Consider the following 22,363-nt stretch of genomic DNA (forward strand, 5'->3'; position numbering starts at 1 on the left):
TACTTGGTATTGTTGGTTCCTGCATTTGTCTCATGGACCGGTCGAATGTAGGTCGGACCTGTATTTGCAAACCAGTATTTGAGATTTCAGACCGATAGTAAAGGACAATGTTCGTTCTCCATACATTGTTCGCCTAAAGAACCAACAATTTTGACATATTACTACCCGAAAGCGAAATAATACGATTCTGTGTGTAAGAACAATGATTCCTGATGGACACTTGCCATAAAATTAATGATTAAGAATATTAAATCACAGCGATTTTATAATATGTCGTTTATGACAACATGGCGTCTAATGTATTGTGTGAATGTATGAACACCGATNGTACAGATTTTATCGGCAAAAATTAAGGAACTTGATAGGTATTAGACCATGCCACGCACCAAAACGTCCGGAAGTTGTAATAGTATTATAGAATAAACGTTAAAAGACTTATTTATTTAATTTTTCAATGCTTAAGTGTCCATTAGAATGAAAGGGTGCTTAATGTATTAAAAAAAATAGAAAATAATTATGATGGGTTAATGTTTTTGGGCGGTTTTTTAGGCGGTTTCTGACAATGTCCTTTGTACTCTATTGTGAAACAGTGACACGAAAATAGTAAGTAAGTTTGACGTTGACGTTTGTCAAAGTTAAAATAAGATGGTGCAACCCACCCTAAATACTTTACCTATTGACAGCTATTGTTAATACTTTATCTATTAATAACTATTATTAAATACAGGCTGAGTTGCACCAACTTATTTTATCCGTAACTATAACAGTAACCGGTGTTTTTTTTAATTGAGTTTGACAGATATTTGACGGATATTAAAGTTTAAGTAAGATAGTACGACTCAGCCTTATTGTTTGTAAATTTTTTGTAGTGTGCATTATAGAGTAACTTGTCAACTGCTACCGTATGAGCATCATACGTAATACGAACATACATAATTGGTCGGCCGTTTGGTGTAGTGGTTCGAAACGGACTACTATTCCGGAGGTAGCGGGTTCGATTCCCGCACAGTACAAACATTTGTGTGCATGAACATATTTGTTTGTATTGGACTGGGTGTTTTCTATGTATAATAAGTATGTATTTACAAAAAAAAAGTATTTAAGTATGTTTATATCCGTTGTCTAGTACCCATAGTACAAGCCTTGCTTAGTTTGGGACTAGAAGCGCAGTGTAAAATGTCTAAGGATATTTATTATTATTTATTATTATAATATACCTAAGCTTCTAATCTATTATTATTTAATGAAATTACTTACATACAATTTTAGAATATTATTAATACTAGTCAGGGTTTTAATATAGACAAAAGGCTGTTTATTGATCTTCCATATCCCCATTTAATTTAACTTGTACCTACAACCTCGTAACTGTAAAAATAAATTTACCATGTCAAATCTAAAACCACACATGAACTATGTTCATTGAACATAGCCGCAGGCGACAACTAGTTAGTACCCTACAAGTAAATATCAAACAAGCTATCACATGCAAATGAATCGTAAATTCTCACGGCGAACCGGAATGCGTACAGAAACACACGTAATTAGCATAAACATATAAATAGAAAATAAAACAAACTGCACGTAACTAATCCTAAGAACTCGCCCGCGCCATTAAAGCGTATTAAGCAAAGCTCCATAACACCTTTAGCGTAATCATGGCGGTAATATTAAGACTCAGGAAGAACAGCCAACTCATTTAGAAAAAAAATTAAGTGTTTTGCTAACTCTTTTATAATGCGTACAGCTTCTGTTTTTCCCGAGCGTTATATCCTGGCCTCTTCAAGGCGAGAGTAAATTGATACTTACAGGGCAGGATGTACCATCTTAGATTGCATCTCACTTAACATCAGGTAGGTACGATTGCAGTCAAAAACCTGTTTAGTGTTGCAAAAAAAACTTCTTCAAAATGTTCTTTGCATTGATCTTCATGCCTTTTTATTGCACTCTATTTACCTAGGTCGTTTTTGAAGATAATATGGAAAAGCCATTTTAATATTTTTGGTACTTATTCATAATAACCTTAAAACCGTGATATTCCGTAGACAGTAAAACCGTATTTGTTACTTGGGAGCATCGGTGACCTAAAAATAGATTTTCTATTGTTTCTTGGAAAAATACTTAAGAAACACGATAATTTTTTTATTGAAGACATACCTAATTATAACGCATTAATTTTGTTACTTTCATAGTCTGTGACATCCCTAATTGATATGAACAGGCTTTTTATCCCGGGCCCTGGTTAATAATACGGCGTGAAATCAGGTTCCAATAATGGCAGGTCTTTGCCGGCGACATGGAAGTTAATCGAATGTAAACCCAGAGCTTTTCATAACATAAGTTTATTAGGTTCATCGGTGAGGTGACAACGGGACCAATCGAGTTTGCACCTTAGGTTCATCAATAGTTTGGTGGTTTTACAGTGTAGTTATTTGCTAATTTATTTTTAACTAGCGGCCGCCCGCGACCTCATACGCGTGAACCTCGTTTTACCCCTTAGTTCGTAAAATCTGTTGTTTGATATCATGTTGATAGATGTCGTTCCCCCGCATGAACATTTACGAACGTCAAAAACAGTAGTTTGTCCAACGCTGTAGATTTTAACTAATGACGATAGATGGCGCTTTTTAGACACGTATTATTTATTTATTGAAATTTATTTGTCACATATTGTCATAAATTATAGCCTTTATGTTAATCTGGGTTATAAACAATTATACTGTAAAGTTTCAACAAAATTCGTTCGGTAGTTTTTGCGTGAAAGAGTAACAAACATCCAGACATCCAAACTTTCGCATTTATAATATTATATAGTAGGATAGGAAGTTTATTAGGTTCCTCGGTGAGGTGACAACGGGACCAATCGAGTTTGCACCTTAGGTCCATCAATAGTTTGGTGGTTTTACAATGTAGTTATTTGCTAATTTATTTTTAAGAAGTTGAGGGTTTTGTAGGAGATGTTCCTTTTATCGGTCTCATGCTCAACTCGGTCTGTGCCTGATCTGTGGCATTGACATTTATATAGGATTAACGAGTTTTGTGTGTAACGGAATAGTAGGATGACGGATGAAAGATTATGATTTTAAACGCTTCTTTTTAGTGGTCTCTGGTCTATGGACGAAACGGAAGGTATGAATGAGGAACGAGGATTCAGAGCGAGAATAGTAGTTTAAAAGTTTAAATGAGGAGTTTGTTGTTATGCAGAGAGTGTGTGGTGGACGACATAAGACGGAAGACGAACTAGTTGTGTAATTATTATAGTAAAAGACGTGTAATACTATGTATTCTATTGAAGATAAATATATCCAGTAGAGATGGGTTATACTAGGTAAATTTGATACTAGGTGCACCTATTCCTAGTATTTATTAATACTCGATCCAAATACCTATTCCACCTAGTACGTAGTAATTTAGCATACTTGACGCGACTGGTGCGGACTAATCCACGTAATAAGGCTTTAAAATACAATTTTCTTTGAATAGATACAACCGTAGTATGAATAATGTAATTTGAAATTGTATAACAATTCCTCCCTTCATACTTCAACAGGCTTAGGACTGTCAACTTAAAAGTTGGCGTATTTATAAGATATCAATTTCATAAAAATATTTAAATATTTTTTTATTTTTTACATGAATTTACATGAATATGGTTTGACTACGTTTGTGTGCGTTTGCTTCATCGCGCTCAAATTTGTTTGGTCAGACAGAGATGGAGTGAATCTCTACGTTTGCACATAAGCTTAGCGAGAAATACTCGGTGCGCGTAATACGCGACTACGGATTACGCAATAATAACCTCTATTACTTTGAAGGTAGGGTCGGAAATCGCGTAATTTATAAAATACTAGGTGGATCAAGTATTTAAAAAATTGGAATAGGTGCCGCTTAGTACTGTAAAATACCTAGTGTGTGGTAAATACGTCTCATCTCTAATATTCAGTTATCAAATTTACTACAGTGTTATTTACTGAAGAACTCCCACTTCTCATATTTATGACGTGACAGAGCATAAAAATCTGAAGTCTTTAATCAACAAAAACCTCTCCCTTGCCGATCTCACACCTTAGGCACAGACTGAGTTGTGCGTAGACCTATATGAATAACAGTCGATGAACAGTGTACCTACCATGAGTTTACGTTAGGTGTGCTCGCTAGCGAGTACGTCAAAAATCTCTATGAAGATTTTGTTTCTTGAAAGTAGCCGCTAGGGGCGCTGCACAATATGTCATACAATTAATGTCATTTTTATACGCAGTCGCTAGCGAGCACACCTAACGTAAACTCATGGTAGGCACACTGAAGCGGTTACTTAGCTTTAACTTCTTAAAAGAGTTCTGGTTAATTTGGAAGATAATTAACAAACCTTTTTCTTCATTAACATACGTTCCTACCTTGGACAACTGCGTCGACGACAGGCGGTTGTCGATTTACTTGTTCAAGTTTGATTTCTGGTAGAATAAATTAATTAAGATGTTTTTTTGTAAATTAACTTAAGTGTCCACGCCTCCGGCAATAGTTCGATTATAGTCATTAATATTTAATGTCTTTACAATGTGTTATTAAAATCAATTTAAATCCTCTACAAATTACGAACAGTGATTCAAGAGTTAAATACTTTAAAAGCACTTGGACACGTATTTTTGACGTGAACTGTTCCTCGTATAACTAGGAAGTTAATTAATTAGTTCATGTTGTTACTCACTTATTATTTATTTATTAAATTAAAGTCAAGGTGAAAGCTTTGTGTTCCCTAACTATAGTAACTACAACACATTAAACACGATCTAAATAAAGTCCTACTATTCATGCAATCGTATTTTTATCACTAAGTTTCTTACAAATTGGGGATCATTTTATTGGTACAGTAGAATCTCGATTATCCGGACTTCGATTATCTGGATATTCGATTATCCGGATATCCGATTATCCGGATTCATTCTTCACGGTTTCTAATTACCGATTTAGGGTCTGGATCCATAAAAACGGAAGCTTCCGCTACCGTAACACGGTACGGACGTCGTCTTAGTACATTGTTAGAAGAAATGGATTCATCCAATGGTCTAAAATTTAGTTTATTAGACCCTAAATGATGTATTTAAAACCCTTCCTATTGTAAAAAGTTAATTGTTATTTGATTTTAGTTTGAAATCGATTATCCGGATTTTCGATTATCCGGAACACTTTTTTTTTGTTTTAATTGATCCGGATAATCGGGATTCTACTGTATAGGGATTGTACAAGAATATAAATATTTCTGAGTTCACAGAAAACTAAGACTAAATTAAACAAACACCTTTCAAAGAATTTATTTAAGAATTCAAGCATTCAATCATCAGCATCAGTGAATTATCGTACATCGTTTAATATAGTTTAAATATTTATCTTTATGTAAACAAGAAGGTACTGTTATGTAAACAAAATATGTATGTCAATTACAAATCGACATTCAACAATAAATACAAATATTTGCTGACAAGAAATCAATTTCAAAACAATAGTTTCAGCTTGCATCATCGACTTCGTCTAACCAGAAGGTTAGAAAACAATGCTCAGCAGATTTGAGTTTAACTACAATAATAAACTTATATTGGTTCAAAAATCATATCTCATACATTTTAAAAACTAACCCAAAAGAACATAACCCTCTTTCTGGCACAGTCGGGTAATAATACTAACTTCATTTTTTTTTCGTATAAAATACAATAGGTGTTCAATACCAAGTAGTTTAGAGCTTATATAAATTTAGATCAAAGGTTCTAAGATATTTCAAAATAAGTTTCAAAAATCCAACACGGAACCACCAAACTAGAAGCTCACACTTCGCCCTTTAATTTAAGTAATTACTTAGGTAATACACTCGTTCGGAGGCGTAATGCCGTCCAGTCAATCATTTAGCGCTAACGAGGTGTTCCGACCGCAGCGAATTTGCATTTTATTGAAGCATTTCAAGTTTCAAGTGTTGAAAATTACAGTTGCAAGTTTTGCAAGCTGAGGAGCAGTTACACCGGTCTTGGTGCTATTTTTGTTTCAGTAAAAATCATAATTTTCAGTCAATGACAGTATAATTGTCATTGGGGGAGGCCTATGTTCAGCAGTGGAATGAAAATGATGATGATGACAGTAATGATAGCCTACACAGTCATATTATAAGGTACAAAAAGGACATTGGAATTCTCAAATTGTCAGTCAACCTTTAATATCTTAGCAAGTAAAATTTTGTGGCAGGTATAAGTTATATTTTTCACTAGACTGTAAGAACTCTCCAAATGCCAAAAAAAAATAATTTCAAATTACAGTGTAAAACTTTTAAATAGATTGCTTAAATGCCTAAGCGTTTTATGCATCTTCAAATAGCAAATTAAATAGCAGTAAATGTCCAAGGAATTAAAAAAAAATAAGCACATAGATTTTTTTGCCTAAATTCTTTACTAGTAGCCGTTTTCAGGAATTTCAGGACGACCCAACGTAAGCATGTGTAAAAATTTTCAAACGTAAGAGATTTTTCAAATAATATTTAAAAATGCATTACCTACCTCGTTCAAGCTCCGGAGGGCAGATTAAGCCATGAGTAATTAGTCACGTTGTTAAAGTTGACTAGAAAAGAGAAAAACGACCTGATTAAGATTGCACGTAGCTAGCAAGCAGTTAGTGGGATAGATTATAACTTTATACGTCTTATTAACTACGGATTCCATTTGAATTTTAGAATGTTTTATTCTAAATTTATTAGTTTTTAAATTATTAGTTAGTTTGTAAATACAAATTACTCATAATTCCGTTGACCCCACACACAACACAATCATTTAGATAACCACGAATCTAAATGATTGTGTTATGAGCGAGCTCACCACAATAGTCCAGCGGCGCGGTGGGGATCGAACCCGCGTTCCTCGGATCCGACCCGACACCATTGGGCTATTTATTGAATTGTTTGAAACGTTATCGAATAAATTGATACTTTTAAACATGTAAACTGATCATGTTAAAACATAAAGCGTTTAAATAATACAATACATTATACCTATTAATTTCAATCAGAAAAACGGTTTTCAATCAATCTGTTATTGAAATGGAATGTTGAATGGGATATCGATCCTGAAAAACAGATAGATTATATTACTTACAATTTTCAGAATTCCTATTTATATCGAATCGGAAACGAATTGAAATTGGCACAGTCAAATTAATTTTATTTCCCAATTAAGCCAACAAAAGGTGAAAGCTAAATTGTAGCGGGCTATTTCGAGAATTCAATTATTTACTGTTTTAGCAGAAAGCTAGGCAAAGCTTTATAAGGTCCCTCAAAATGGTAACAATACCTGGCTAAGAATAGCTCGCGTTCGAAGAAACTATATAAAATCGATTGTCTCGATCAAATCGATTTACACTTTAATGTAAATACCTACGTAAAACCTTATATTCTTTGAAATGTGTATGCAAACAATTCGTGATCCGAGGAACACGGGTTCGATACCCGCCGCTCGACTATCGTGGTGAACCAACTCGTAACACAGGCTGAGTTGCACCACCTAACGTTGAGTAACTATGACGATAACCGGTGTTTTTTGTATGGAGTTTGACAGATTTTTGACCTTTGTCAAAGTTAAAGTATGACGGTGCAACCCACCCTTAAACTAAGGGTGGGTTGCACCATCATACTTCCGAGTATCCTACAACCGAGGGGTTAACGGAATTTTCTTTTAAAAATAAAATAATAAAAAATTAATAAAATAATATAAAATTTTAAAAATAAAATAAAAAGTAAAAACTGCATAGTTCTAATCGTCATTGTATTAACTGACCTGAAGTCGTGATTCTATGCGATTTAATTAGATAGAATATCGATGCTAGAGATAAACAATGTAGGTAGGTACGTTTCGATTATGATTTCTGCTCTCGAATGTAGCTAGCTTTAGTTCTTCTACCCACTTAAAATATAAATGAACTGAGAAAAGGAGAACAGCCAGTCTGTTTACATCTAGATAGATACATAGAAAATGTCATGCCGATACTTTAGCACAATAAATCTTCATTAACTGAAATGAGCTACCATTTATTATTTTTAAAGATTTATAGAGCTTGAAGCTATCTAAACACACTACACTTGATTGTATATTATTATATCCAGGATATTTTTAGAGTATTTGATTATTAACATAACAGATTTTGATCTATGTTCATTCTACATAAACACCATCCATGTGTTCGAGTGCTAAGTTATTAATATTGGTTTGCTCATATTTCTATTTGCAGACCGTAAATTAGAGAGTTCTTATACTTAACTTCGCTAAACCATTGGCCGTTTTATTTTAGCTACATCTAAAAGTAAGCAAACAGGCTGAGTTAACACTTACAATAGCGCTGACTTCGCTATGGAATTCGCTTCGACAACCATTGCCTTTGGAATGTCGATATTCTGTTCGATCAGCAGTCTAGGTAGACTAGTTTATAGTAAAATGGCAAGCTATTTTATGAATTGTTGTCTATTAAAAATATTGCTGACTACCGTTTTCAAAGTAGGTATAACAGTGAAAACGGTGGATATTTTTATGCTTAATTTTTTATAATGACGCAAGTATCAGACTCGTCCTCATTTTAATTTCAATCGCTTTTCCTTCTATAATAATATTTTTACGTAATTTTCGTCTTTAGGACAGTGTTCATGGGAAGAGTAGGAATGGTACTCACTCACTACGTCGGATCCGAGAAGTAAGTCGTAAAACTATTAGTAGTTTATGAACTACATTCAATTTCTGTCATCTGATTTCTTTTGTAGTTTTCTAGTTCCGTATTTTGTCGGATTCGGATCTAAGTTATATCGAAACCGCTCTTATTCTTCTTCTCTAGGGAACTACACGGCTAACTAGTGGTCGTGAATAGCCATTAACATTTCCAAAAAATTTGTAACTTTGTACTGAAATAGGTATGTCTTTAAACTCCCCAACACTGACTCTAATTAATACCTAAATTCAAGCGAGAATAAGCAATTCCGAGACAATGGGCCGGAGTATTAAAACATGCAAACAGTTTAGCTTTACACCTCACGCATCAGTATGAATTGCTGAGCATAAAACGAAAATTGTCGTCATAATCACGAACGCACGGAATGAACTCGATGACGTCACGTAGACGATGTTGCGACGGAGTGGTGGAGTAGGGTGCTTTTAAAAAGTCTGATGCCCGTTTTCACCTTCATGATGGCATCAATTCCTTATTTTTAAGCGACTCCTATGTAAACAAAATTCCTATTACATGCTTTTTTTTGAGTTTGAGTCGAATTTTCGGTAAATATGCATCTAATTTGTACGAGATGGTGGTAATCAGGTTAACTGACATTATTATTAACTTAATTTTTTAACAAAAATAGGGAGGTAGTTTAGCTCTAAAATTCCTATTGTTATAGACACTTTAACTGACAATTAAGTCACAAAGTGCTATTTCTATAGCAAATCTATGAGGAAATCGCGTTTTGACAGGCCATAAAAAGTATAGCAATTAATAGGTAGCGTTAGCATTAACTACCAATTTGATTCGACTAAATAAACACTGGCAGTTAACGATCTTTCACACGTCACGGTTTTTGTTTTTATCATTTTCGAACGTTTTGCACTCGTCTTTTGTTTTCCAGCCAACCTCGCGTTTTTAATGTGTATTAATAATTAATTGTTACAGTAAATATTTCGAAGTTAGATACTTTTTTGCCAATTTTGACAGTGATATTTTTTTATTGTTTTAATCAGTAAACCTAAAATGGCAGCAAGCATATAGGTAATGAAGATAAGAAAATTAAATGCTTTCGAGTGTTTTTTTCTTTTATATTTGACTGTAATCACACCAGAAGTGGAACCAATTGTGTAAAGCAATCGTTATCATTTGACAGTTCATAACGTACGATTATTCTGTCAAACGCTTTGTTTAACTGACTTTATCGTACGTTATGAACTGTCAAATGATTACGATTGCTTTACACAATTCCACCTCTGATTTTTTTGTCTCTCTCACACAGTTCACCGCAACCTTGAGACTGTCAGGATTTAATTTACCAAGTTCCGAACCATGCTTTCAAAACCCAATTTTATGATTGTTTGTAACACACCTTTGATCAATAACCGATTTCAGTGTTACACCGCAACATACTAACACTTACACGGGGCTTAATTAATACCTGCCGTAGCAGCAAAGCCTTCATCAAACCTCATACGAATAACTAATTTAATTTACATGAAAGCAATTTCATGTATAGGAGTAAAATATAAACAAGCGAACCGAATTTCCATATCAATAAGTGTCTGTGTTCAAAATTAGTGCGAATGTTCGTTCATTGGATGGTATAGACAACAGAGCACTGAAGACTGAAAGCTGAATCAGGCGATTCTGAACCTTATGTACATGTTTCAGCCACCCCACGTCGTGAAAGATGAAAATGGCAAACCAAATTGAACGTAACAAACTCAAGATAAGAAGGTTGAAGTTAGTGATTTTCATTCAAAACACGTCCTAATTGAAAGCGCGGTAATTAGTATGGCGGTGATATGTGTATCTTTCACATTTGCGAATCAAAGGAGTCTCTAATCAGTTTTCTATTTGAACGTTTAAAGTGCGCGATTGGAGTGGAGTATAAAGGCAGTTATTCTGTCGAGTTTGCAATAAGACGGCGAATTAATTAACAAAATTAAGCGGTGGAATTTAGACAACCTAAGTTCTTACTCCCACACGATAATGTTACACGAGTGAGTGTACGTCATTAAACATGAGTTTTGTTTGAAGATTTAATTAGATGATTAATGAAAAATTAATGTACACTTTTTTATGATGATGTCAGGATATATGATGAGAATAGTCCCGAAGAAAAGAAAGCAAGAAGGAAAAATAAGTTCCGTCGAATTATTATTACAAAACGGTTTTAAAAATGTGGTAATTATTTTTTGTAATAATGACACAGTCATCCAAGCTTGATAGGACAAGGCATTAAGGTTTTTGGACAATTTAAGCATATTTCATTATTTTTCAATATATTGCTAGATTGGTTAGTAGATCATCAAACATTTTTTAAATCCAAAGACTAGAGTTATCAATTTATTACCTTCGATTTCAAAGGTAAATAATTTGTTTAATCGCTCTATTAACTTTAAAATTGTCGCTCCCTAACATTCTTGTTACACATCAACATAGTTGCTTTTTAACGAGCGAAGGATGTAATTAAACGATAAAATACACAGGTTTAACCCTCGCTGTACGAGGTGGGGTGTGACACACCCCAGTCATTTAAAAATAGCCACAATTTTAAAAATTTGCAAGTGTTGAATTTGAAATTCTCAGTAGCTGGAATTATGATACTGCTGCTTCGATCAGCGTTGCAAAATCAGTCCAGCGGTGACTACCAACTGAGTTACATGGCTTTAAAGTGCGTGTGGGTGTCACACACCCCACCTGGTACGGGACGTTGTTAAAAAGTTAAAAAAAAAATCTAACAGTTTTGGTGTAATTTATATATTTTTAGCTTTGTCAATTGAATAGAATTCAGTACAAATATTATTTTTCGTGATTTTTACGGTATCTGAAATTTTCAAGCACTTTTAGTCAAATGAGATGACTTTTAGTGCAAATCTGGAAGTTTAGTACTGAGATCCAAAGATGTATGTGAACATACACTTATGGGCTACAATTTATACTTGGTGATACAATTTATGGGCTACTGAAATGGAATAACATATTTTATAAATAAATAAAATTATTACGCTCCCATTTTATGCATTGAGCATACTCATTTTCTTTCATCAGAATTGTGGTAAATTGAAAACCGATGATCAAAACAAATTTATACCCTTCCAGTTTTTAATTTACTTTTAAATTATAAGTAAAGACTTGTACTTTGTTAAATAAAAACGGTTGTCATAATTAAAGGCACTAATTAAAAATTATACATAAGAAACTGATTCCTAAATTACAAGAACAACGGAAATTGTGTCTTTTTGTTTTTTATGATAAAAATGTTATAATACATATTTTCAGCTCAGAACATTTCTTAAACCTAATTAGCATACGTAAATAATCAATATTAAATATTAAATTCCACCCAAAAAAATGTTGAATGAAAATTTTATCACTTTGTATATTGGGGTGTGTCATACCCCACCTGGTACGGGACGTAACTTTTAGTCACCTCGTACACGGAGGGTTAAAATTAGAGGCGCTTTATTTAGACCAGGGGCTTTCAACATTTTCTTAAAGACTGCAGTTTTCAATTTAGAGACTATGCCAACTCTACATTTACTTATTAGACTGATCATCATCATCATTTCAGCCACAGGACGTCCTCTGCTGAACATAGGCCTCCCCCAATGACTTCTACATCGCACGGTTGGTAGCGGCCTGCATCCAGCGCCTTCCTGCTACCTTTATCAGGTCGTCGGTCCACATTGTGGGTGGACGTCCCACGCTGCGTTTTCCGGTACGCAGCCTCCATTCCAGAACCTTGCTGCCCCATCGTCCGTCAGTTCTGCGTACTATGTGCCCTGCCCACGGCCACTTTCAGCGACTTTAGTTCCTTTACGGATCTCCTCATTTCTGATTCGATCTCGTAAAGAAACACCGAGCATAGCCCTCTCCATTGCACGCTGTGCAACTTTGAGCTTCTGAATAAGGCCTATAGTGAGAGGCCACGATTCCGAGCCATAAGTCATCACAGGTAACACACATTAGTTGTAGACTTTCGTCTTCAAGCACTTATTGATTACTACTATTAGACTGATATGCCGTTTGAAATGGATTCATTGTCCACCATCCAAAGCAGCATCCACTATCAGCTTCCTCTATTGTAAGCTGGACAAAGGCTTATATTCCAATACTTTAATCGGCGGAAAGACTCGTGGCAGGCGGTGTAATAATAAGACAGTGCATATCACGTTTTTTCTCCCACTTACACTGGTTATGGACTTCACACAGAGGCAGGCATAGCGGTTTATATTATGATTGGAGAGTGTATCTCTGTTTCAAAAAATACTTATGGCGGCCGTAAGTAATTTTTGAAACCTACAAGGAGTCTTTGCGTCGCGTATAGGCATGGATCTATACCTCTCGTTAACACCGCTTCAACTCCTCTATAGCCAGGATCTACAACTTGCTAGATAGACTCTAGCAGACAGTGAAAAAGTACCCAACGGACTCCTATCTCCTCTCACTTCGGAGGTTAGCAGACCTACCCATTCTTGTTATATTGTTTAGTTAAACCACGTCGATAAAGCTTCTCTGTGCGGAAACCATCTTACATTTCATAATAACCGTATTTCAAATACACGTGGAACGCTAATTAATTAGAACACTTAACACGTGCAAGAATATTATCTGTATTCAATGTTTTGTGAAATGGCTGACCATAATTATGCTTTTGAATGAACAGAAATTTTGAATAAATGTCTTTCGTTCAATATTCAAGTTTAATACGAGTATCTTAAGCCTTGATCACATGTACTGAGCAAACGGGCGAGACAGTGCTCTCGGCCGAGTACTCGGTGTGTATGAACATTATGCCGAGTGCTCGGCCGAGCGCTCGAGTATGTGACTCGCTCACCCAACTGTCTCGACCGAGTAAACATTTTACTGTCTCGCCCGTTTACTCGGTACACACCGCTATAACCACCGAGTTTCTTGCCGGCTCTTCTCGGTGGTTGCGACTTGCGAACCGGTGTAGATTCACGCGTCGCGAATACACCCTCCATGTCATGGACACGGAGGAACTATTAAAGTTCCTCCGGGCCACTCACCCGGAGGTTCTCTCCGGGTTTAAAGCCCACATACGGGCAAAATCCCTCGCAAGCTCCGTCTATGAGGAGCCTGCTTCCCCGTCATGTCCCGAGGACGCCATGTGCGATCCTAACTCGGCCCCGCTACCAATCCCGCTCACGAACGAGCACTCTATTGTGATAGATCACCAATCCCATGCCCCCAGTAGGGACATGGAATGTGACTCTGTCTCAGACGCCGATGACGGTGGCTTCACCACCGTCAGTCGTCCGAANCTAGATTGCTACGTGAATTAGTAAAAACCGAGGGAGAGAATTTACTGGAATACCCCTCCTCATGAACACAAACAAAAAAGCAAAACAAAACATCTGATTATGACCTAAGTCGATTGCAGATATAAAAAGGGGAAAAAATAAAAATAAAAAAATAAATGAGATCTGTAGGGTTGCCATTTACTTTTTTCTGGGATTGGGAACTTGACCCAGAAAACTCAGAAGTATCGATAAAAAAATGCTGACTACCGTCCAAAGGTAAAAAGGTACAATAATGTCATCAATAACATTTCTCCATACCAAATGGGTCAGCAGAAGTAACGTGACACATATTTATCGCAGTTATAGTTTCAGGGACCGTTTAGGGTTTCTAACTATTCCAATTTCGTAAAGTTTGGACCCCCATTTTTCATCCCTAAGGGATCTGTGAGATGTCAACTGACACGGTAAAAGGTTAACTCGTTTGAGTGACCGTGTTGATAGATGATCTATCGGGGTCACGAGGGTGGGAGAAGAGATTAAGTCAATTTTTAGACTTTATGAAATGATTGCAGTTCAATGAAACTGAAATCAATGTTATTGTAAATTTTATAGTTATAGGCTGGGTTACACCATCTTACTTTATTTAACTTTAACATTAATGTCAAAAAACTGTAAAACTTCATACAATAACACCAGTTATCGTTAAAGTTACCATTAGATTTAGATGATGCAACCCAGCCATAACGTTGTTCCATCCATATAAAGTTTTATTTGTAACTTTACATTTTCTTCCTTCTGTAATTTTGACTTAAAAACATGTTTTTTTTTTTTAAAATAGTCTGAAGTCAGCCTTGTGGCTTAAAAACAAACGATTCTAGGTTTACTTTCTTTAATTGTACATTTTCTTTCCTTGTAATATTGAATCAAAAGACGAAAATGTCCTAGAATGTTAGATAAATTATTGGTCTAAATTATTAACGTGTCATTACATACTATTATGAATGTTTTTATATGTACCCACTTTTGTGTTCGCGCGTTTACATAATTAATATTTTTGTTGAATTGTATTTTCTCTGTAAGTGATTTTTGTAATCTTTTGAGAAAATAAATATCTTAAACCTATTAAATTGTAATAATGATGCTATTAAAGCATAGCTTTTGGGATGTAATTATTTGGTCATTACAACTCACAATTTGTACCTATAAATAAGTACTAGTCATTTTGATGTGTTCTAATAATTATTACGAACAAAACATTATCATCGTTATAATTAAACGAAGATCCGTTATATCACAATATCGTATTACTTGCTTATGTAATAAGCGATCTGCTAATATAAAGGCCGACAAGGAAAACGGAATTTAGGGGAGAAAAAATATATTTTCCCTCCTTGAGATGATAAAAATACTACGTAATAAATACAGTGTGTCCGGGCTTGTAGTGATCAAACTTTAAGGGCGTAATCTATGGACAATTTTATCGGTGAAAATACTTTAAATTTGGGGCTTGACCCATTTCTCGCATATTTACAAGGATTTAAGTTTTTAATTTTAAGTTTTCACCTCTTCCTTCAAAAACAAGTAATAGCGTGGGTAGTTTAACATTAATAAGCAAAAATTTTATAACATGCGATAGCCAATAAAATTATCTATTAGTAGAAGCAGAAAACAGACACAAGTTTCATACATTTTAAGGGAGTAAGAATGGATTTAATTAGAAATAAACATGATTTTTTTCACATCTTTTTCAGTTTTTTCCCAACACAAGAAAAACCAGGTCGTTAAGGTATGTTTTATTTGCATTGTATTATTAGTATTTGAGCCATTCTTCAAAACGAATGTAAATTTATTATTCTACGTCTACTAGTTTCGACGTAATTGTTGAACAGAGATACCCATTCCCAGCGGTTTCCATAGTAATCGGAATAGGTTGTGTGATTCTTTCAGGCAATGCATTTTCGCATGTCGCGTGCGCTATGGAAACCGCTGGGAAGGGGTATCTTTGTTCAACAATTACGTCGAAACTAATAGACGTAGAGTAATAAATTTACATTCATTTTGTAGAATAGCTCAAATACTAATAATACAATGCAAATAAAACATACCTTAACGACCTAGTTTTTCTTGTGTTGGGAAATAACTGAAAAAGATGTGAAAAAAGTCATGTTTATTTCTAATGAAATCCATTCTTACACCCTTAAAATGTATGAAACTTGTATCTGTTTTCTACTTCTACTAATAGATAATTTTATTGGCTATCGCATGATATAAAATTTTTGCTTATTAATGTTAAACTACCCACGCTATCACTTGTTTTTGAAGGAAGAGGTGAAAACTTAAATTTAAAAACTTAAATCCTTGTAAATATGCGAGAAATGGGTCAAGCCCCAAATTTAAAGTATTTTCACCGATAAAATTGTCCATAGATTACGCCCTTAAAGTTTGATCACTACATGCCCGGACACACTGTATACATGAAACAACCGAGAGGAAATTGTTTAAGAAAGCATTCTTCTTTGCACATAGAAGAATAGACAATTAGACATATAACATAATAATTGGGGATAATGTATTTCTTCATAGCACGTGTTTGTATAAAGCTCAGTTGTAACTTTTAAAAAAATCTCCATTATTTTGTTAACTCTAACCGCTCTGGCTACTACTAGTACGAAAGGAACATAATTTACAGAGATACTTAAGTGACAAAATTACTTATTACAATTTTATATTATTTCTGATTATTCTTAATTCCAAATATTCAATTTAGATTTATTTGTTAATTAAGTAGGAAAAATAAACAGTTTAAATGAAATTATAATTTATTTAATATTGACCCTTTAAGTAGGTAGTATTTAATTTATTCAGGTAATATTAAATCATGTTTGTTTCTTTTCAGGTACATAATTATTTATTCGTGGCTGCAAACAGTAAACTGTCAATCAGAAGGTAAGCGCTTTTTAGTATTTGTAGGTTTTCACAAATGGAAAAGACAGAATCTGGATTAAGCTTATAAATACAATCTTTAAGTATCACTTCGTTTATCAAAGAATTTAAGCAATTTAAAAGTTGCCGTATTTTCACGCCTACGATTTACTGATTAATTCTTTTTTTTTCTGAGATTACGTCTCTGTAAAGTGAAAACGTGTTTTGTTTCGGTTTGGAAACTCTATTTAAAGGATTAAGCTCTGTTTAAGCTTTTAAGCCTTTTAAGCTCTATTGTAACATGATTCTCAAATTGAAGTAAATCAAAAATCACCGAAATTCAAGATTACTTTCTATCTGCAAATAAGTTACATCAGCCACTGTCAGTTACATTGAAATAATATAATTACTACTTTAATACATACTGACAGTGTGGTGGTTGGAATGAAGAAAAATTTACAGCTTGAGTGCGACACGTCTATTTGTATGCGGGGAGATTTACCGAAGAAAGAAATGTCAGTAATATTGATGTCAATATCACTATAAACTAAGATGCGAGGAGGCGCAGGACCGGTCTTTGTGGAAATCCTTGGGGAGGCTTTTGTCCAGCAGTAGACGTCATTCGGCTGAAACGAATCAGTGCCTGGTACGCTCTATCTTTACTTATTCTTTTTTATTATAGACACAGCACACTGCTATTATTAACATCGGCGATGGGTGATTAAGCCGTTTTTAGTAGCTGTATGCAGCGACCACACACCTAAAAACGCCAAACGTGGCGATTGAGACGCTTTTCGGAAGTTCGGCGCAGTGACAGCAGTCGCTAAAACGCATGAAGTCGCCTAATCGTGAAGCTGCATTGATACAGTGGCCCTTAGGCACGCATAAAATTAAATACTCAAAGTGACGTAAACACCAACAATGTTTTGTATTAATGCTTTCGTGATACTCGAAGATTGTTCAGAGGCGTGTTTGTTAACACCAACTGTATTGGAGTGAAGAGCTACCGTGACTGACGCCATTAGTACTCGATCAAGATTAGTAAAACAGCTTCTGCTAATATAAAGGCGCGTCTTGGAGCCTCGTTTAGATTATCACTGAATTATGTGGTACACGGTTTATTACCTTATAGTCAAATTCAAGTTCATTTATTATGTTAGTAGCTTTTAAAAAGCTTTTTCACACGTTTCAGTATTACCTTAACCAGTAGGTTAGTTGCTTCGGGACAATAAATAAGCCATTTGGGAAACAGCGCTGCAGCGCAAAGAAATTCAGTTTATCTCTTTCGACTTTTTACTCTATGAGATCATCATTATTTTAGCCACACACACGTCCACTCCTAAACATAGGTGTCACCCCAATGATTTAAAGATTAGCCGGTTGGTCTTTAAGACGTAATATCTACATTTATACAATTTTTACTTTCGCGTTCCAATAAATTCGATGTCTCAAATCTACATTGTGTTATTATACACCCGAAGGTTTTAAATAAGCTTAATTTATAACTTAAAGACTTCTTGAAAAAACTGTCTAGACTATCTAGACGATGTAAACAATATTGTCATGAGGATACTAGGAAATTATCGCATAAATTAAAATTATTGTCATAAATTATGTCTGTCGCTTACGACATTAAAAATTTTAATTTGGTTTATTATAATAAATATTCTGTCGTATATATTAATATAAAGTGTATGTGCTGTTAGATCACCTGTACATTAAACATGCCTATTTTAAAGTATATGTACAGGTGATTTAAATGATTGAAACAACAAACAAACAGCAAACTTGTCTAAACGCACCTCTACAGTAGGGAGGCGCTGCTAATTCAGCAATTTGTTTGCCTCCACTTTGACAAATAGCAATAGATAAGAAATTCGTGTAAATGGAGATGTTTATGCCCAAAAAATTGACCTAATTTTAAAGTTTCGATTGAGGTTGCTTTGGGACTTAAAAATAGAATAAGGTTTCGTAAAAATCACTTCAACAACACACACAAAAATATTCAGATTGTATTTTCTTTTTTTATGAACATTTTTTATGATTACTTTAACCAAAATACAACTTTTTTTTTCTTTTTCAGACGTTTACAACATTTTTTTTGAGTACGAAGATAATCGTGGTTTACCTACCGATGATTTGACCCTCAATGACGAAACGACGTCAATCGCTGTAAATGTTGGCCTGTTACCATCCAGCGGTAACACAATAACGCAACCTTTCGCCCTAACCGTGGAATTCAGATTGGATGTTTTCAAGAAAACATGCCTATTTTCGATTGAGAACGACAAGGATATGACACTAGCATTGTGTTTCACGCCAGTCAATTCAGACGTAGTCACAATATCTCTCAAAAGCAAGCATCTACCGAAGGGCGAAGTAAATTTCGTAAATCGTATCGTCAAAGAAGGAATATGGACACAACTACTGTTTTATGTGAAAGAAAACAGTGTAAAGTTATACGCTGATTGCTTGGAGATCAACACTGAAAAGCTTTCGGGACCAGTTGGAGAAATTTATCTGGACACGGATGACACTTTGTTTATGGGAAGAAGTGAGATTGAGGAAACTACGGCAGCTGAGGTAAGAAATAATTATTTTCATAAATACTTAATAATATTCCTAGTAAAAAAATATTGTCCGTCCTGGTTGACACCCACTTGCTCCCTACATTTGATAGATTATTATTATTATGCCACACCAGGAATTTTAAAGATTTAAAAGAACATCGTCTTGATGAGTTGTTTCGCCTTAGTTATCTTTGAGCACAGTCATTTCAAAATAAATCTGCCTTTATTTAAAAGCTAAGTTACACTACCTTAACTTTAACCTTAACAGGTCAAGATTCTATCAGTCACTATTAAATCCTCTGCTTCTATGTTATTAATTTTATAAGGAAACTTTGATTCATTCACAGTCCCGAGTGAAATTACGTTTCTTTCACCTGCTCATCTTTTGTTTGCTTTCAATCCAGTTTTGCTTTGTGCGATGTCGAACTCTACAGCTCGTAACCCACATCAGTCTGTATTCTGTAAAATATTCTAGGTGTTCGAAAAAATATGTAAAATATAGTCAAAGTCAAATATCGTGATAGAAGCAATTTGTTATTTGTGGTGTTAACATTTCTTTGTGAGTTGTCTCCCATTTTTCATTAGCCTATGAGTAACCTATGTTTAAGAAATGTTAACAATTTTAGTTTTTACTAGCGGCCGCCCGCGACTTCGTTCGCGTGGATCCCGTTTTACCCAATTCATCTATCTTACGAGGTTTAGATTTTTTCATACAAATTTTTTCTCCCGCTAACTCCCGTTCCCGTGGGAATTTTGCAATATCCTGTTGTAACTAAGCTTTAAAGGACAATGTTCGTTCTCCATACATTGTTCGCCGTTAGATCAACAGTGCCGAAATAATACTTTCTAGGTTCTAAATGACACAAATCTTTATGTAAGAACAATTATTCCTGGCGGACCAATTCTATAAACTTATTGATAGCAATATTGTTATCATAACCTCTTACTTACTAGTATTGTATTATATTATTTTATGCACATCGATTTGGGAGATGTTCTGTATTGTAGTTGTCGCAGCCAAATTGTANTCAAAAAGTAAGAGATTAATTTTGATACTTTACTGCTGTGCCCAGGAATCTAAGGCGGTTTCTGACAATGTCCTTTACTAAGGTACCTGCATGCCAAATTTCAAGCGTCTAACTTAAGCGGTTCAGATTTTTCATACAAAAGGATTTTCCCGCTAATTCCCGTTCCCGTGGGCATTCCTAAGTATACTATAACCTGCCCAGGAGTATGAAGAATAATTGTACCAAGTTTCGTTAAAATCCGTCTAGCAGTTTTTGTTTCTATAAGGAACATACAGACAGACAGACAAAAATTTTACTGATTGCATTTTTGGCATCAGTATCGATCACTAATCACCCTTAAATAGTTATTTTGAAAATATATTTCATGTACAGAATTGACCTCTCTACAGATTTATTATAAGTATAGATATAGATAGATTATCTGAATTAAAAAATAGATGGTTAGTTGATCTGATTTGATCCTTATTTCACGAAAATAAAGTCGAATTTTGCAGGCGAACTGTTTCACATCACGTGCCTTGTACTTCATTGATATCAACATAATCACAGCTTACACAAATCCAACTTAACAACACACGCACAAAGGTTAAGCATATTATACCCTTGTTGTTGTATCATTAACATATCTAATGAGATTGATTACTAAGATCAATCAAACTGATTCGCGTAATAGTCGGTTTAGAATTCTCTATGACAATGGCCTGGTACATAAACGTTAAACGGATTAGTGTTATGTACATAATTATAGTGCTTCCTTGTTAAATTGGCCCGCTATTTGGAATTCTCCGTGGCTTCGCACACACGGTTCCTGAGTTTAGACAGCGCGTTGTTTTTTAAGTAGCACCCTAGGTCTAAAGTTTTTGATAAGACTATAAAATGTCTCTCTCTCATCGTCATCTCAGTCACTGCTGAATGACACCCCTATGATGATGAGCAAACCCTAATGATTCAGATAGTAGCGCCTTGCATCCAGCTCTGTAGGTAGGACTGGAGAAGAAAAAAATTATACTTGCCCTTAAGACTTAGGATAATATAGGCTATCTATACTCTGTGTACGAAAACTATGTTACCTCTTGACTCCGTAACTAAAATAATATGGGTATTGATAAAAATTATTCTGACACTAACATCCTGGATGAAGTCTCATGTTTAAAAAATGAGTATCTTGATTAAATCATCTAATCGTCCTAAATCCGTCTTTGTTTGCTAGTTTGAATCGACTTTTTAATGTGAACGTGCATTTAATTTTATCAGAACGAGTCGAACGAAACGGATTTGTTTTGGTAGTTGGGTTACAGTTTTTTTTTTTTTTTTTTATCTTTTATCAGTTCAAATAAACTATAGGTTATCAGGGTAGAGTTTGTACGATTGTTAACAATCCGTAGCATTCGTGTGTCTCCTTCCATAACTACAGCTGACTAAACTCGGTTTCATTCTAACGCTAATGTAACCAGCCCGATATTAAATCAGCCGTTATGAGTTCATTAAGCTAACACCCCGCTACGTTTTCGCACTCGGCGTAGCACGTGTTAGGCAGAGTTATTGTTTATATGAATTCGGCGGTGTAAGTACGAATGAGCACATTAACTTGAACAGTTGCATCTTATGTAGTGGTAACAAGTGCTGATATGCAACAAAATGTATTGTCAGATTTGCTGTTGACTGTACTATTTACGGTAAACTCCTTATGACGCTGCCGCACACTTGGCCACTACAAGCCGCCACAAAAGGCAATGCATTTTTATATCTTAGGAATCAAAGTAAACTGAAATTGCCCTGCAACTTGTTACTGTATTGCGTCGCTCATACTAGACAGTATTTCATGCATTAACTATGGTAATTT

General features: G+C 34.8%; 1 protein-coding gene across 5 annotated transcripts in view; it reads left to right on the forward strand.

Annotated features, from left to right (window-relative positions):
- LOC114350424 (collagen alpha-1(XXV) chain) overlaps positions 1 to 22,363 on the forward strand; it is a 93,506-nt gene that overhangs the window by 30,802 nt on the left and 40,341 nt on the right. For all 5 annotated transcript variants that reach the window (XM_028301231.1, XM_028301233.1, XM_028301235.1 and 2 more), the window contains exons 2-3: positions 16,897 to 16,946; positions 19,006 to 19,505. In XM_028301231.1, the coding sequence (XP_028157032.1) occupies positions 16,897 to 16,946; positions 19,006 to 19,505 (550 nt within the window). The remainder of the gene's footprint in view (positions 1 to 16,896; positions 16,947 to 19,005; positions 19,506 to 22,363) is intronic.

This window comes from Ostrinia furnacalis, unplaced genomic scaffold, assembly GCF_004193835.3.
Source record: "Ostrinia furnacalis isolate ACB-3 unplaced genomic scaffold, ASM419383v2 OfSCF0890, whole genome shotgun sequence".
Lineage (NCBI taxonomy): Eukaryota > Metazoa > Arthropoda > Insecta > Lepidoptera > Crambidae > Ostrinia > Ostrinia furnacalis.